The sequence below is a fragment of the Carcharodon carcharias genome, chromosome 20, assembly GCF_017639515.1.
Source record: "Carcharodon carcharias isolate sCarCar2 chromosome 20, sCarCar2.pri, whole genome shotgun sequence".
NCBI lineage: Eukaryota > Metazoa > Chordata > Chondrichthyes > Lamniformes > Lamnidae > Carcharodon > Carcharodon carcharias.
Window position 1 is genome coordinate 84,532,434 of NC_054486.1, and position 17,557 is coordinate 84,549,990.

At 40.0% G+C, this 17,557-nt stretch overlaps 1 protein-coding gene across 1 annotated transcript in view; it reads left to right on the forward strand.

Moving 5' to 3' along the window:
• mnat1 (MNAT1 component of CDK activating kinase) overlaps positions 1-12,193 on the forward strand; it is a 174,102-nt gene extending 161,909 nt beyond the window's left edge. The window contains exon 8 of the mRNA XM_041214862.1: positions 11,365-12,193. Coding sequence (XP_041070796.1) covers positions 11,365-11,485 — 121 coding nt within the window. The 3' untranslated portion in view covers positions 11,486-12,193. The remainder of the gene's footprint in view (positions 1-11,364) is intronic.
• The last annotated feature ends 5,364 nt before the right edge of the window (positions 12,194-17,557 follow it).

Below are 17,557 nucleotides of genomic sequence, written 5' to 3' on the forward strand. Positions count from 1 at the left end.
CGTGTATGCTTGACAGCCAACTCTACCTCATCACCGCCTCGCTCGCCCCCTCCACTGACTCTAAATTATCACTGCTGGCTGGCCTCCCTCATTCTAACGTCCGTAAACTTGAGATCATCGGAAACTCTGCTGCTGTGTCCTAACTTGCACCAAATGCTGTTCACCCATCACCCATATGCTTGATGACCTACACTAGCTGCTGACTAAATAACACCTTGATTTTAAAATTCTCATCCTTGTTCTTAAATCAATCTTTGCCTGGCCCCTCCCTGTCTCTGTAATCTTCCCCAGCCCTAGAAACCTCAAGAGATATCTGTGCTTCTCTAATTTCACCCTCTTGAGCATCCCCGATTTTAATTACTCTATCATGAGTGGCCGTACCTTCAGTTGCCTGTACCCTAAGCTCTGGAGTTCCCTCCCTAAGAACCTTTCCACCTTGCTACTTCACTTTCCTCCTTAAAACCTATGTCTTTGGCCAAAGCTTTTGATCATCTGACCTAATATCCCCTTATGCGCCACAGTGTCAGATATTGTTTTATAATGCCTCTGTGTAACACCTTGGGACACTTTATCATGATAAAGACACTATATGCAAACAAGTTATTGTTATGTATAAATACAACTGAATGAGCCACAGCTATGGTCAGGTGGGCCTGTCGAATATGGACTCTTGCCATGATACAGTTTACATTTAATACAAGACACAAAAAGCAGAAAAATACTTCCGTGGTTGCTCTCATAACTGAATGCAGGAGTTATTTTAGTTGGCTAATTTAGTTCTTTTTATTGGTGACCATATGGTTGCTAGGGGAATATTTATACAGCTTGCAGTTTTCTGCAAAGTGTAATTGAAGAGATGACAGCTGTTAGAACTGAGTATGTACTATTATGTCCATATAGGGAGGCAAAATAGTCCAGAAAATTCACTGATAATGGCTGAACAATGCAGTCTTCGGCTTAATTACCCGCTTGACACATTCTTACCTGTTGAGCCCTGTTTGAAAAAATAGTAGTTTAGCTCTATAAAATATAATTTAAAATATATGCCAAGGATTTTCAACCTTTTCTGAATTCTGAATCACTTCAGAGTCAAAGTATTAAGTTAGGGATCCCTTGGCAATAATTTAATAAAAGATTACAGCTTTACAATTGCATTAGAAAGCACATGTATTTCAAATGGTGCTCTGATTTAGGAATCCTGGACATATTATAAAACACGTATGAATCAATAAGTACAGTGAAAAAAATCACTGCACGTTATGTAATGCTCTCTAAGTTAAGGTTTTATGTTACAAACTTTATTTCCTTGTGTCCAGCTTCAGGCACTTAGCAAATCTATTACATAACAAGAAAGTGAAAAAGGTAATGTTGCAAAATCTGATTCTTTTTTTCTTGTTTTCAAACAATAGCACATTTTCTCTGACATCTTAGATAATGCCAGTCCTTAAACCACACCACCAAGTTTTGGAAAAGGTGCTGTTATGCACCTTGGTCATTCAGATACATTTTGTAAAGTAACAGATGTGGAAGAGGGATTTATTTATTTGAACTTTCAGTTAGATAAGAGCCATATATATGTTACTATTCTGTGAATACTGTTCTGCAAGTTTTCCAGAATTTAAACACCAAAGAAAGGTACAAAAAAAATCTCAAGGTAGCAACTGACTTTGAAATAGGCAGAGAAATTTCCAAAGTAATTTCATGGTGCAGGGAGGTGGGGTGCAGGTGGGTAGGCTGGGTAGATTCTGTGTCCCTACTGCATGTTTCCTTTTTTTCTTTGCGATGACCTAACGAAAGGTCACCATGGACCTGAAACATTAACTGTTTCTCTCCACAAATGCTGCTTGACCTGCTGAATGTTTCCAGCGTTTTTTGTTTTTATTTCAGATTTCCAGCATCCACAGTATTTTGCTTTTGTTTCCATTTAGGTGGCAATGCCCTCACTAGAAATGCAGATGTCTCATTGTTTCATGTAAATCAGGAATGCATGATGCTTCAGGACCCCAAAACCATTTTCATTATCAGTGAGGCATTGCTGAACATTATTCATAGTTGGTCATCATCATGAGTGGTCTGTCTAAGGCAGGTTCTGGCTCACTTCTCCCCCTCCAAATGTCTCTGTCTTGCCCTCCTCCCTTCAATTCTCCATGAGAACGTCAAGTCGTCTAGAAGACCTTTCGGTCTTTTGCCTTCCATCCCTCCTTTTAACATCTCTTTCAACGTTTAGACATATGAGGGAGAAGGGAATCGAGGGTTACAATGGTAGATGTTAAACCACAAGATCAGCTCGCGGACTACATTTAAACGAGGCCTGATCATCAAAATGGTTAGGAGTCTTGCTGATAATTGCATCAGATGAGTGTTGCAGTTGCTCTGTCCATCATGGATCAAAATCGGGGACATGGGATACTGCTGGGAAAGTACTGGAAAGCAATCTATGATTTTTAGGTGGCTTATAATTACACTAAGCAGTGGATGGATGTTTCATATGCTAAGATGGTAGTCTAATTGAGAGGTTCAGATGGTGTTGGAGGAACACAATTATTTCTTCCAAATTTTGTTTGAAAATGATCATCCTTTCTCAAATAATATTACAATACAAAGTAAGAGTATACACTCTCATTGCAAATTTAAGATTCTTGCAAATATACACCTTATGAGTCCTCATACACTTGTCCAACTTTGGCAGGACTAGCATTGTCCTTTGTTATGTGGCTCAAGTCACACAAAGTGAAAGAGGAGTCTCCTTGGCAGGAGTAACTTGACTTAGGGTAGGTGTTGGTACTACTGGGGATTCTGTGAAAGATGTTGATGTATCTATTCAATAGCATCATTTTGTCTTTTGTATTTGAGCGGATGGGGGCTTTGCAAATGTATCAGAAGTTCTTTGTCCACATATTTATTGTGCTTTTGTGTTACTAGGAGTGAAAACTGGAAAAACCTACATGGTAGGGATTCCTTGTCTTATTAGTCAGCAAGTAGGCTGGTAAAATCAACCGTGGCATTGGTGGCACCATCATGTCAGGCCAGAAAGCACTGAACCAAAATATGTGCTGAAGCTTTTAAGCGTAGTTCTACTAGCATTCATTGACAAAGTTAAGCGGAATTTTTGGTGTTTGTCTGGAGTGAGGCATATGTAGTTAAGAATTCTTCATTCTTGCTATCAGTCAGTCTCAGTGACCCTCTCCAGTATCGAGTATAATTAATAGACAGATTACTGGCCATACTCAACCAGCATGAGCTTGCAAAACACAGCATACAATATCTAACATCAGATGTGATTCCATGATTGGACAGCACTTATTGAACAATCCGCTAAGAATTACACCAACAACCAATTTAAGCTTAACAGTCGGCCTCACAATGTGGCTCACTTACGCTTGCTAGATGCTACATATACTCAAATGCAGATACCTATCCTCTGCAGGCAAAAGGATCTTGTCCAGGCATTGCATCTTTTATGAATTAAACAAAAGCAGGAGTCGTGGTAACGCCTTGACCAATTGGAGTTGAGTTGCCAACCAATGAGCAACCATTTCTTATGCAGGATAAATTGTTGCTCCCTTTGAAATTTGGCATTCTTGGCCTGTTCTGATGAGTGCAAGATAAAAAGCTTCGACAGCATGTCTCTCTTGTCAGTGATAGGAAGTATGTTGGATGGTGTGTTTTATTCATCATTGAAATGCACCCATAAGCACTAATGATGAAAAATCCCAGAAGTGACAGTGAACGCTGGTGGAATGTCAGTTTGTGTAGCCATACTGAAATTGGGGCAGAAGAATATCACAAAATCCTGCCTGTTGATTCACCTTTCCCAAGTTTCCTACTGACTCCCTTATATTCAAGCCTGAGACAGGAAAGGAAAAATATTTAGCCCCATTAGCCAATCCAATGAGGAGGTAGGGAAGCAACTTTTACTGAACAGCGACAAAATAACCTTTTCTAGAAAAGCAAACATGCCTTTTTAAAATTGTTTTTTACCTTCCTCTATAAGAATCTCTCATGCTGGAGGATATGAGCAGTATATTAATTGATTGAAAGGCAATTGGAATGGAAGGAAAGGACTTACATTCATATAGCATCTTACATGGGATGTCCCAAAGCATTTTACAGCCAAATAAGTATTTTTGAGTCACTGTCGTAATGTAGGGAAATGTGGTGAACAGTTTTCACCCAGAATACGTGACCAAATAATCTGTGCTTTGGTGATGTTGGTTGAGGGCTATATTATAGCCAGGGCAGCAGAAGAACTCCTTTTCCTTCCAATATCATGGATCTTTTACTTCCAATTGCGAAGCCAGGCAGGGCCTTGATTTAACTTCTCATCTGAAAAGTGGCACCTATGTGCAACACTACCTCAATACTGCACTGGAGTATCAACCTGGACCATGTGCTCAAGTCTGGAGGGCTTGAAGCCATATATTTCTAATTCGAGAGGTGAGAGGGTGATCATTGAGACAAGGCTGACACCTTAAAGGACAAAGTAAATGTCTACTGCTTGTAAAACTATAACTATATTTTACATGTGCTGTGGTTGTCAGGTCCACCTAATCATGCTCAGTGAAACTGTCAATTGATTAACATGTGGCCAAATAGTGGCTGCCTGAATATGGATATGTTTTGAGCTGTTTTGCCAAAATTGAACTCCATGCTAAACTAGCTGCATTGGCCTAAGCTTTGCAGCAATTTTAAATCAGAAATCTAAATAATAGGATTCAGATGCTTAAATCATGAGAGTGGCCAAGCAATCATTTGAACCCCGAAATCTATCTGCTGTTGTTTGTAATATGTATTTATTTAATATATTGCTTGACATTCAAGCAACATTATCAAACACAAGTTAACTGGTCATTTAACACTGATGTTCATGGGACCTTATCATACTCAAATTACTGCCCTTTATGACTTCAAAACAACAGTGATTACAATTACCTGAAGATGTGAAAGAAAAATATTATGTCTAGACTTTACTGTCATTTAGATCTTTCCTTGTACTGACAGTGATTTTTTTTTATTCATTCGTGGGATGTGGGTGTCGCTGGCTAGGCCAACATTTATTGCCCATCCCTAATTGCCCTTGCTCAGAAGGCATTTTTAAAGAGACAACTGCATTACTGTGGGTCTGGAGTCACATGTGGGCCAGACCAGGTGAGGACAGCAGATTTCCTTCCCTAAAGGACATTAGTGAACCAGATGAGTTTTTACGACAATCGACAATGGCTTCACGGTCATCATTAGACTTTAGAATTCAAATTCCACCATCTGCCATGGTGAAATTCAAACCCTAGTCCCCTGGGTATTACCCTGGGTCTCTTGATTACCAGTCCAGTGACAATACCACTATGCCACCATCTCCTCATCCTCATAAAGATGGTAAATAAATATTACAATTACAGCAGGTTGAACAAAAATAAATCTATACTTAATGCTTGGCAATCCTGTGATGGGGTCATTTTTCAGTTGAATATTTCATTGTTTGAAGCAATTGTGTAAATTTTAAATTCTCTGCTTAGAAAGTTGTAATTTTATTCTTTAATATGTTACTTTATTGATAAATTAAAATATAGCCAGAAAATACTCCTAAATACATAACAGATACATGTGCGGCATATGCAGAATAAATTTTGTGTTTTAGAATTAACAGCAAGTGAATTGAATAAAGTACATCAAAAGACCAATCAATATTTACATGGGTTCAAAAGTTTTGCCTGCAAATACTATTTGAAACACAGTATTAAGTGATGACAGACTTGCCAAAATAGTTGAAATCTCTGACCAAAAATCAATTTTATACTCCCTAATTTCGCTTTCTTCCTTCCCCCCTCATCTCCTCACTTTAAAAAAAATCCCACCCTTTCCGGACTTGATAATGGTAGTAAATCAGCGTTTAGTTGCTCTAAACTTGTAGAAGAATTATAAATGTTCATGGCAAAATACTGTAAAAGCTCAGGAGGAACAACTACATGTATGATTGGAAACCCCTACCGCTGCAAATCATCTGCAAATAGTTTAGTTAGTTAATAAAAGAATGGACATAGTGTGTTTGATTCATACGGTTAGCCAAAAGAGCTTAGTTGTGAGGTTCCGGCACCTACTGATTTTGGCTTTCAGCAGCATCCTTGGCAAACAGTGTTTCCTGTTATCACATGCACCTTCATAATAATAGTCTGCTCTAGGAAGTTACCAGCATTAATATCTGATTTTTTTTCTCTGCTGAAAAGGCCGTGAAGGACTCAATAAAACAGCTATTTTCATTATAAAGAAATCTTAAAATGCTGTAAATATTAAAACGTGTTCAAGAAAGCTGTCCTATGTACTATAAAACATAATAATAATTGATGGAATTGTTAAAATAGTCAAAACCTCTAATGTCAAAAGAGTTTTATATTCCCCAATTCCTTTCCATCCCCTTCTTGCCAAAAATCCCAACTTTTCCAGACCATATGTTAGTAAATCATAGGTTTTAGTAGCTTCATTCTTCTAGAAAAATCAATGTTCCTAGCAAAAACTCATTGGGAACAGTAAATTTGAGAATAAAGGGGAGTGCATACCACCTAAATTAGAGTGGTCAACATCCACAGAGAAATAGGAGAAGTGATACTAATATTCAATAAGTGTATGATGGCTATCTCCAGACAGATGAATGTGAAAGCACAAAGTTCAACTCCCTTTGCCTGTTCCTGGAAACCACTCCTTCTGCAATACTTAAAATAATTGTAATGTGTAATGACTTTTATTTCCAAAAGTTTAAGGTTCAGGTGCCTAGCTTTGACATTCCTGATTCTGTTATTTTAATGGTTGAATTAACCCGTTTAAACCCATTTATTTTGAATTTATGTCATTACTTTTATTTCCATCAGTAAAATACCTCTAATCCATTACAGGAGAAATTACGTTTTAGCTTGATCAGTGCTTGAAAATGCACAAAGCAGTGTCAAAATTTCCAGCTTCCTGGGACTATGCAACTGGATTCCACTAATGTAATTGCTAACCATTGACATTTCATGCAGATGTCAGTTTTTGGCGCCTGGTTAATCCGTACATTTGCTGATATAAATCGGTGCAATTTGCATCCCTCTCCTTCTTCCTTCACTTCTGTGTACTCCATTGTCCCCACCTGCTCTTGAGTCTTGTGGCTAATCTACTGGAAAGGTCCCATTTCTTACCTCTGAACTGTTCCTGTTACTGATCTAGATTGTCATATCTGTATCACTGTGCAAAAATTGGAGTTCCTGCTTACAATATACAGAGGTTCTTAAGTTTGCCACTTCTTTCTTTAGTTTAAAGAGCTTCCTTAGAGTCTCACTCTTTGACCATACCTTCGGTCACTCACATCTCTCTCATGTTTGAGCTGAACATTCTCTGGTTCAGTATCACTGAGAGAATAGCCAGCACAGACATTTGAAACTTGTAATAAGTGGCAGATTTGTGTCCCTTATGATCTGAAGTACACCATAACTGCTCTGTTTAGTTAAACAATAGTGTAAGCTGGAGGTCATAACATGGACCTCTTGTTGCATATATTTGATACTGTTATCTCTCAAATACCTTCATGTGCAATCTCCAATTTTACAGAAGGTGAACTGAAGAGCACTCTAGTAAGATGAGGTCCAATTGTAAACCGACAGAATATAAGAATGAGTAGATTACCATTTTCCAGTGAGCTATATCAATTTCCCACCATTCCTCATACTATATAAATAATTTAAAAAAAACTCACTTCCAAGCTGGCTATCCCAATGCCAAAAGGTCATAACATCATCTGCTCAGTACCCCTGTCTCTGTCCCTGTGCCCTTGACAGACCAATATTGCTTAGAGAGAATGAAATAAACACAGTTCTCTGATCACTCCCTCAAATATATATGTGGAGAGAATTGACATACTGAGCTCTAAATCATGGACACCATCTTGAATGAAATGAATTTGCCATTTCTCGCTGTTCGGCTAAACCCCTACAAAGAAACCCCTGAAAGAAAAAAATTCTATCACAGGAATTGCTTAGAACCAAACCTAATAATGTCTGAAAGTTAGCATATTTTCAAAAGTAAATACTTTGAAGGCTGCCCCACTTTTATCCAGGACAGCTCTTTAACATTTCAATTGCTCGGATCTTTACTGTTTGTCTAGTGACTACTGGCTTTTTCAATGTTTAACGATGTTGTATCTCTCTTCTTAAACTGAATCTAATCTTGGTGGCATAACCTGAAGTAAAACCATATAAAATAAGTCCCAAAATGATGTTATTGATACCACTAGAGATAATCTGGTCACTTATGTCATCAAATGTTGCCACTAGCACTTGATACATTCTGAAGTGTATTGATAGCAGCCCTTTTCCGAATGTCATCTCTAATCTTTTAGTTCCCGCTCAGTGTTTGATCTTCCCCTTTGTAAAATGCTTCTTGACACTTTGCTACATTAAAGATGCTTGGGATGCATTAAGTGCACATGTTAGTTGCTGCTCTAGGATACAGTAAATAGGAGTTTTTCTAAAAATACTGATTTTGAATTTTCATTTAGTCTGCTACTTTGCTATAGGTTCCTAAATGTAGCACTGATTATTTAAAATAGCAAATCCTCCTCATTTTTAGGAAAAGAATCCTTGCCTCCAGAGATTCATAGAATTGCACAGCACGGGAAGAGGCCCAGGCTGTATGCCTGCATGCCAGCTCTTTGAAAGAGCTCTTTCCCCATAGCCTTGCAAATCTTTCCTTTTCAAGTATACATCCAATTCCCTTTTGAAAGTTACTATTGAATCCGCTTCCACCACCTACTCAGGCAGTGCAAACCAAATCATAACAAGCAAATTCAAATTAAAAAATGAATCTTGTCCTTTAGTGGGAAGCTAATAACTTAATAACCCCATGGACATTATAAATGAAAGTGGCAAACATCTTTATTATCCTCAGAACCTTTTGAAAAAAAATTGCCTCCCATGCTTGATTTCCCCTCCCCCTTTGCTTAAGCAGAGCCAAGAAAATATCTCTTTTAGTAGTTAACTATTTAGCTAGTTAAATTCCTTCTTCTTATTTTGAATTTTACAAGTGCTTAAGAGGTTTCAATGCCATTTATTTGAACTCAGTCAGAATGCAGGGTTTTCCTAAAATAAAAGTATATAAGAATACTTCAGCTCCAAAACTTCAAAGCTATAAACTTCAAAGCTATAGAGCTGCTATGAATTGTACAGGTTTTATAATATTATGCCTTAGTTTTAACAGTAATAACAGAATTTGTTCCAGTTGACTTTGCAGTGAATTCTTTCTTATTTACAGTTTGCAGCATTGGGTTTTCATCTATTCCTCTTACTTTCCTGCAATACACTTTGTAAAAGTATTCAAAAGAAAAGAAAGTGGCAGGTGGTAAGAGTGAAAGAGATTCCTGATCAACCATGTGATTGGAAGAAAGCTGGAGCCTCTACCATCGCTGTCCAAAACTCCAGACCACATGCATGTTGTCACAGCAACTTAGGCTCCCTGAGTGATCTGTTACACACCGTCACCACAAACACACAGACAAAGTCTTAGTTGAAAATTTTATAAAGAGAGAGACCTCTGGGACACAGAGGAGGTCAGGGAGGAGGCAGACATTTGTAATGTTGCATTCTGTAAATAAATCTAGTATTAAGTAAAAGATTGCTGTCTGGTTTCCTACTTCACCATCTGGCTTCAGAATGAATTAACATTGGAACCATGCACAATTGAAACCTCTGTTTGGTAAACCACCAAGCAAATATATCCTTTAACTGACCACTGCCTTCAAGTGGATATTGTGGAATGCAAGGGGAATATCCATTAACAAATTGTAAAAAGTGTATTCTTAAAGTACTAAAATCGTAAATTACATCCCAGGAAGAGACTATTTGACCACAGTGCTACCCTGTCATCTGGAGCTATCTACATTATTCCTACCAACACCCCCCCCCCCCCCCCCCCCCCCCCCCAAGCCTGTTTCCAATTTCTTTTGCTGATGCTTCCTTTATAAATGATATCATCTCTATCTCAGAAGCCACCTACTATAAAGTTGTCTATGGTCTAACAACCTGTGTGAAAACACTTCTTCTAACTTTTTCCTTTAGTCTTGAGATAATCCTGATGATTTTGTGGCCTCTTTTTGATTTACCAAATGTGGAAACAATATTTTATGGTTTAGCCTCAAAACACTTTCATCCACAGGACCTGTCAAGTACAGCATTCTACTGTTAAATTTGAAGCTATTTATCCCTGCTGTTCCAGTCTTATTGTTTAGGTTACAATTGCTTCTCACTGCTCTTCATCTTAAAATGCAGTACTTCATAATTCCCTTTATTAAGCTGCATCAGCTACTTAACTCCCCACTCCACTAATCTGCATAGGTCCCCCAGAAATCACCTACCTTCTTCCTCAGTTTGCAATAATTTTATTTTATCAGAAAATTTTAATAAGCAGTTGGCTACCTACATCCAATCAATCTGAAAAGTGTCCAATTACCCTCCTACCTTCCCTGTGACATCCATGCAGCTACATTTCCTAAATGCTATGTGTCTTAATTTTTACAACAATGGCACCTTCTATGGCACCTATCAAATACCTTCTGAAATTCCATATTTATGTCCACTGCATTCCCTTTATCCATATGCTGATTTATTTTTAAGAATGAAAGTAGCTAAGCAAAATCTGCCTTTTACACTTGCATGCCTGCTGCCCGATTAACCCATTCCTTTCTAACCTTTCACTAAATTCATCCCATATTGTGGACTCTAGAAGTTGCCAGCAAATAAAGTGAGACTGAGTACACTCCTGGCATATCCCGAAGTGGATCCTTTGGCAAAATTCCCATTTGCAAACATTTTGTTGGTCATTGCTCTACCTAAATACTTGCTGCTCTTATTAAGGAGCATATAAGGAGTTAAGTATTGCATATTTTTTAGTGGACCAACATTATCTATAGTTACAGTCTGTTTGCAAAACAATATATTGGAATTGATCTGAGCCTACCTGGAGAGGATATCTCTGTTCACTTCAGTGACAGATTGTTTTGTGGTAGGAGTGCAACATCTGGGAAGAAAACTTTGTAAATAGTAGCTGACTCTTCATTACCATTGGCAACAGCTAGACGCCAATGGGTGGAGTGGGCAGTATAACTCAGTGCCTTCCATTGCTTACTGCTTTCCTTGGCATTTATGCCAAACTGCCACCTGATGTGTTAACTATGGTATATTAGTAGTTAATTTCCAAGCTCTACAGATACTAAGAAACCTATCAACTCAGCTGTATGAAAATATGGATATGACTTTCCTATGAATTTATTTTTTCATTTACTTGTATTAATCTAATAGGAACTAAGCAAATTAATTTCTCAGAGCTGTGTTTTCCTTTTGTCTTAAGGTACCTGAACCATGTACGTACTGCCACAACCCAGGATATCGCTGGAGGCTACACCTCTTCACTTGCCTGTTACCGTGCTCTGCAAGATGCATTCAGTGGACTTTTCTGGCAGTCCAGCTAGTCTGATAGACAGAAGGAGGATTCAAAGGTAGCCATTGGATTGATACCAGGAGCTTCAACAGCCAGACCTCTGTTTAAAAAAAACAACTATCAGCCACACCACAGCTGAATGGAAAATTGACACACAGCCAAAGAACTTGAACTTGGACAGCTGTTTGGAGACAGCAGCTGATAAACTCAAAGATTAGCATTTTCTCTTTACAAGGAGTGTGTCGAGGTCTACTTACAGGAAAGGAGGAGACACAGGCTAAATACTGGTCACAGATGTGTACGCACCACTTAACAATATCTGATAACTGAAGATTGAGGAAGCATAAGTGTTCCTTAACACAGCCAAAGATGATATTCGTGGGACTCAATAATGATGTATAGCGTAAAGATAACAGCTCCTATGTTTGTCCAGTGTGTTGGAAAAGTTTTCATTTATTTTGAATAAAACTAATACCATTTAATTACTGATTTTTCTTTCACCTTAAAATGGAATATAAATACATCAGGAGTGAATATATGTGGAAGTCAAAAAATTACCTTATTTGTCTTATTGACTGATCTTTAAATGTTACTGTATCCATCATAAATACACTGGAGGTGAATACATGGAGAAGTTTAATAATATCTGCCTGGTCTTGTGTTGCAATTTGAGATACTGCTATTCATGATCTTTCAATATGTATTATTCAAATAAAACTTCCTGAAATGTTGTCCAAAAGAATTTAGATAGCATTATTTTGTTCAGTTTTAGCCCATTTAGCTCAGTTATGTTGTTCACATGCTGACTGTGATTGAATTGAGAAACTTAATATAGCTTAATCTTTAAATGCACTGTGCATCTTTACATTGATTGTCCCTGTACATATCAAGTAAAATATCAACTGCTGCAGCTTTCCCAAAGATCTGTCGAAACCAAGTATTGCGGACTTGCACATTCTGTGGTCCAGTTCCTGAGGGATGGACTGAAGCTTTGTGCAGCTGCTGAATGAGAAAATGGGGAACAACTGCAAACTGTGACACATCTTTTAATTTATTTTGAAAAAAAACAACCCTTCTGTTCTGTCCTAACAACATGTCTCAGCCCCAGCCTTGAGTATCAATGTGACATTTTCCATTTCCTACCAAACCAGCTTGTGGATTCGGAGTGACATTGATAACTAGGGTTGGATTTTTGAGCTCTTTAGAAAAATTGCTGGGCAAGAATTCTGCCTGCCCACGTGATCCTCACATCTGATCATATCTTGCTCAGTGGGGGAGTGGATGGAAGGGGATGCCTTGCTGCATATTTAAGATGCAGTTGAAACAGGAATGTTGGCAGCTGCAGCTGAGAGGGAGGAAAATCATGCCTTGTTGCAGCATTGATTTGATAGGGTAGATACCAGGAGGATGTTTCCGCTTGAGTGAGACAAGAACCAGGGGACACAGTTTAAGAATAAGAGGTCTACCATTTAAGACGGAAATGAGAAGATTTTTTCTCTCAAAGGCTCATTAGTATGTGGAATTCTCTTCCGCAGAAAGTAGTGGAGTTTGTGCATTGAATTTGTTCAAGGTAGAGTTGGACAGATTTTTTTATAGACAAGGGAGTCAAGGATTTTCGGGGGGCGGAGTGGAGTTGAGACACTACCAGATCAGCCATTATCTAATTGAATGGTGGAGCAGGTTCAAAGGGCTGAATGGCTTACTCCTGCTCCTAAGTCCTATGTTCCTATTTAAAAACCTGCTGTAGTTTGCAGTCAGAAGTACATGGGGTGAGGCTGGGAGAAGTGGGGGTGTGGGGGAGGCAGTTAGAGAATGGAGCTGCACCTGAAGGCAGTGATGCATTGACAGGGGAAGCATCATCTGGTCCTTAGAGGCTGCAAAGGAGTTATGTTGGCAGATAAGAGTGAGAAGACACACAAGGAATTATGTTCCAGAAAAAGGATAAACAGCTAGTAGGGAGAGAGGTGGTATGGGTGGTCACTCTATGATCTCCATCAACAGCCGTTTGGTGCCAGAAACATTTTAATAACCTTTCCCGACCTGTCAAGGGAAGGTAAAAGTGCTCATACAGATGTTGAGGTACTGTTGGACCACACAATGGGTAGTCATATAAGGAGCAGTAGGAGACAATGAACAGACAAAATCGTCATAATTATGTTTATGTCTGTGTGTAATGTATTTGTGTATCTTTCCCAGGAGGACCTGTTATCCCTCTTATATTGTGATTAATATTTATAACCATTTCCTGACAGGAAGTTGATTTTTCAGCTGAATGGATGTCTGAGAATAAGACAAACGGTTGTGAAGGGTTTTTATTAAGTCAAGAAGGTGGAGGGAACCTCTGTTGGATGAAGTTGGTCTCTTGTTTGCTTACAGCTGCCTGGACCCATGTCTTATCTTTCAAAGGATCCTTATCTTCAGGGCGTTGATCTCCACCACCGCCTTCCTTTTCATCTCCTGTGCGTAAAAGATCCAACCACTTTGTAATGGTCAGATTATGGGGATGCAGCAAGCCAATACAATTCTGGAAGCTGTTGATAGATTGTAGGCCTTCCCCTGTCCACTGGATATGGTGCTTGACAATTCTGATAACCTGTTCCTCTGTCACAATCTTAAGGAGAAAACATAGCCTGTTGAGACACTGCTTATAGGTAAAATGCAGATAAGCCTTCTGCAGTCTGTAGACCCTGTAGCATGGTGTGGATCAGGTGTTGCTTGTGTACATTAGGGTTATCAGCTCTGATTGGACCAATTCCTGTAGGTTCAGTCACAAAACATTTGCAGGCCACAGTGAATGTCATTCTGTTTAATGGTTTGATATCTGTACTTTGCTGTGTGCCAATAACTGCCATTGGCGGTTATAATTTTAACAATTGACCTGATTATGACAGTGAAAACATTGAAGTTTAGGGATAACCTGCATATTCTGTTCTATTGGTAACCTGAAAATCTAATACTTAGCAATGATGAATTTGCTGGATGAGTTGTCAGCCCATAGTCCTTGTCACTTCACCAGGTCTTTGTCCTCAGCAATAAATCAAGACAGTCAGACTACTGCAGGGACAGCAGATTTCCTTATGGCTGGGACGTAGCAATATTGTAACTTTAAGGAAGTCTGGCTATTTGAATTTAAGGGTAGTGGAACAAGCTAACTTGGCACAGGGACATTTCAGTAGGAAGTGACTCATTTTTCTGGGAGGTGGCACCCACAAAACTTTTAAAAATTTGTAGTTGTATGCATTTATTTTAATTAATTTTGGTATTCATATTTTGTAAGAATTAGCTGTGGGGAGGGGTTGCTGTGCCAGTAGTTGTGGTGTAAAGAAGGGGTAGCACCTCTTGCAGGTAGGCTCACAGCACTCTTTGGAGTGGCTCATGCTGCATTGGTCCTCATCTGTGGCTCCAAATAGTTACTAACATGCAACAGTGGTCATATGCCAGTTAACTGTTTTGATGGGCGGGCCAAACCAGCCGAGTGTAGCCTTTGAGTTTCCTACCCACAGTAACTTAGGGATTTATCTATCCTGGCATGTGAAGTAATTCCAGCAGATTGGGTGGATGAGACGAGTCTAAGGTTTAAAGGATTTGAAGGCAAGTCAGCACAGTGTTGCAGAACACAGCTCAACAAGACACAGATGTCCTGGTCACCCATTACTTCCAGATCTATCTCTAGACGTCTAGACTCGTATTGCCACTGGAGCAAGATAGGTCAGGATGAGAGAGCGAGGCTGATGATGTGCAACTCCCTCACTATATTCCAATTCACAGGGAAGTCATGTTACTCTTTATCATCTGTCACAATTCCATGGTAATGAGTGAGTGACGTAGCAGATATGGATTCACTGGGAGCCATAGCCATGAACGTGCACACACTGGCTCAGGCTATTGCGCTGTTTTTCACTGGAAGGAAGCATAAGTGGGATTCAGCAGCCCTTTTCAGACTGTCCAGTGCAAACTCGGAGAGATGCAAGATACTTGGCGGAATCAGAAAACAGATGAACTTCAGTCATGTGCAGACCACAAAGACTGGAAGAGATTCTATGATGCTCTGAAATCTGTCTCTGGGCCCCACTGGTTCGTCACCAATCCTCAGTGACTAGAGAGATGGCAGAGGATTTAACCATATCCTCAGACAGCCTTCGTCCATAAATGAAGAAGAAATCAACAGGCTGCCAACAACTGCTCTCTTAATGACCTCCCCATGCTGTTAGAAATAAACAAGCATAATCAAACTTTTGTGTAGTGACAAAGCTGCATGAGCTGATGCCGTCCCAGCTGACATCTACAAGGCTGAAGGTAAATGCCCAAACTCTTTCAGTCTACATGGGAGCAAGGAACCATCCCACAAAAATGCTTCCATTGTCCACCTGCACCAGCGGAAAGGAACTTGCTAATTTTATGACAATCAGAAGTATCTCACTCTCCATCGCTGGCAAAATCTTTGCCAGAAGCCTTCTGAACCACTTATTGCAACATCTTGACCGGGATCTGCTGCCAGAGAATCTGTGTGGTTTCAGAAAAGGTCGTTTAACCACTGATATTGTGTTTGCAATTAGATAGCTCCGAAAGCAATACCAAGAACAAAACATGGACCTTTACACCATGTTTGTTGACTTCACCAAAGCCTTTGACACAGTCAGCCATGAGGGTAATGGAGAAATTTGACTGCTCTGAAAAATTTATCACAATGGTTTGACATTTCAGTGAAGGCATGCTCACACATGTCCTGAATGATGGTAAGTTTTCTGATCCATTATCAGTCACTAATGGAGTTAAACAAGGCTGCGTGCTAGCTCCAACCCTCTTCAGCATGGTTTTCTCAGTCATTCTCTCCAGTGCCTTCCATGATAGTGATCCTAGCATCAGAATCAGATATCACATGTACAAGAAGCCGCTCAATCTGAGACAACTCCAGACAAAGACCAATGCCTTCAAGATCGTCCATTGTGATTTCCTGTTTGCCAATGATTGTACACAGCCAGTTCAGAGCTGGACAAACAACGTAGCATGGATTTGTTCTCTAGTGCATGCAATAACTTCAGCCTTGCAATCAGCACAAAGAAAACTGAAGTAATGTATAACCCTGCTCCAGGAAACCTCTATCTCAAGCTCAAGCTTTCAGTCCATGACCAGAACCTGTCAGCAGTGGATAAGTTCAGTTATTTCACAGCATGCTGTCCATATTAAAAACAAGACATGCAAGAATTGCCAAAGCAAGTGTATAGCCTTTGGCAGGCTTGAAACATCAGTCTGGGAATGAAGAGTAAGTCTGCCTACCAAACTGGAAGTCTATGGAGCAATAGTCCTACCCATTGCACGTGCGAGACTTGGACTGTGTACCAGAGACATACTAAGAAGCTCTATCACTTGAGCTGCCTTCGGAAGCTTTTGAAGATCAGATGGCAGGACAAAATACCAGACACTGAGGTGCTCACCCAAGCTGGTATAGTAAGCATAGCCCATAACTTCTCATCTCCAGGGCAATGTACCCGGTAAGCTTTGCACCCCCCCCCCCCCCCAAAACAAAAGTCTCAATGTAAAGATTGCACAAATGGAAGCTTGAACGTCTGCACTGATTAAAATCGCAAACTTTGGATGGTTCCAGCTGTCCTTACCAGACTAGTTACCCAGGAAAAGTTAGAAGAATAAAATCCACATCTAACTCCTTAGTAACTATTGTACTGACAGCATCTACAACCACCAGCGGTCCGCCCCCCCCCCCCCCCCCCCCCCCCCCCCCCCCGATCCCAAGACAACACCCCCACCACCCACCCACCCCACTGGCTACCCCCCACCTACCCTCCCGACACCTTAACTAACCCCGATCACTCCGCTGACCCCCTAAAAATCGACTACTCTCCCTATCTCCTAACCCCACAACTAACTCCCCACAACCACCCAACAACCCTCCAAACCGCCTCAACCCTGCCTGACCACGCCCCCACCAACCACCCAATCCCCACTGTTCACCTGCTGGGACCTTTAAACTTACCTGCTTTATGGCAGCTAGTGCCGTAAAAAGAGGAGGCATGACTTCCTTTCCCCTGACTCTGCAGCACTTGACTGAAGGCCTCAGGAAGCCGTTGTGCTGCACTTTTCTCAG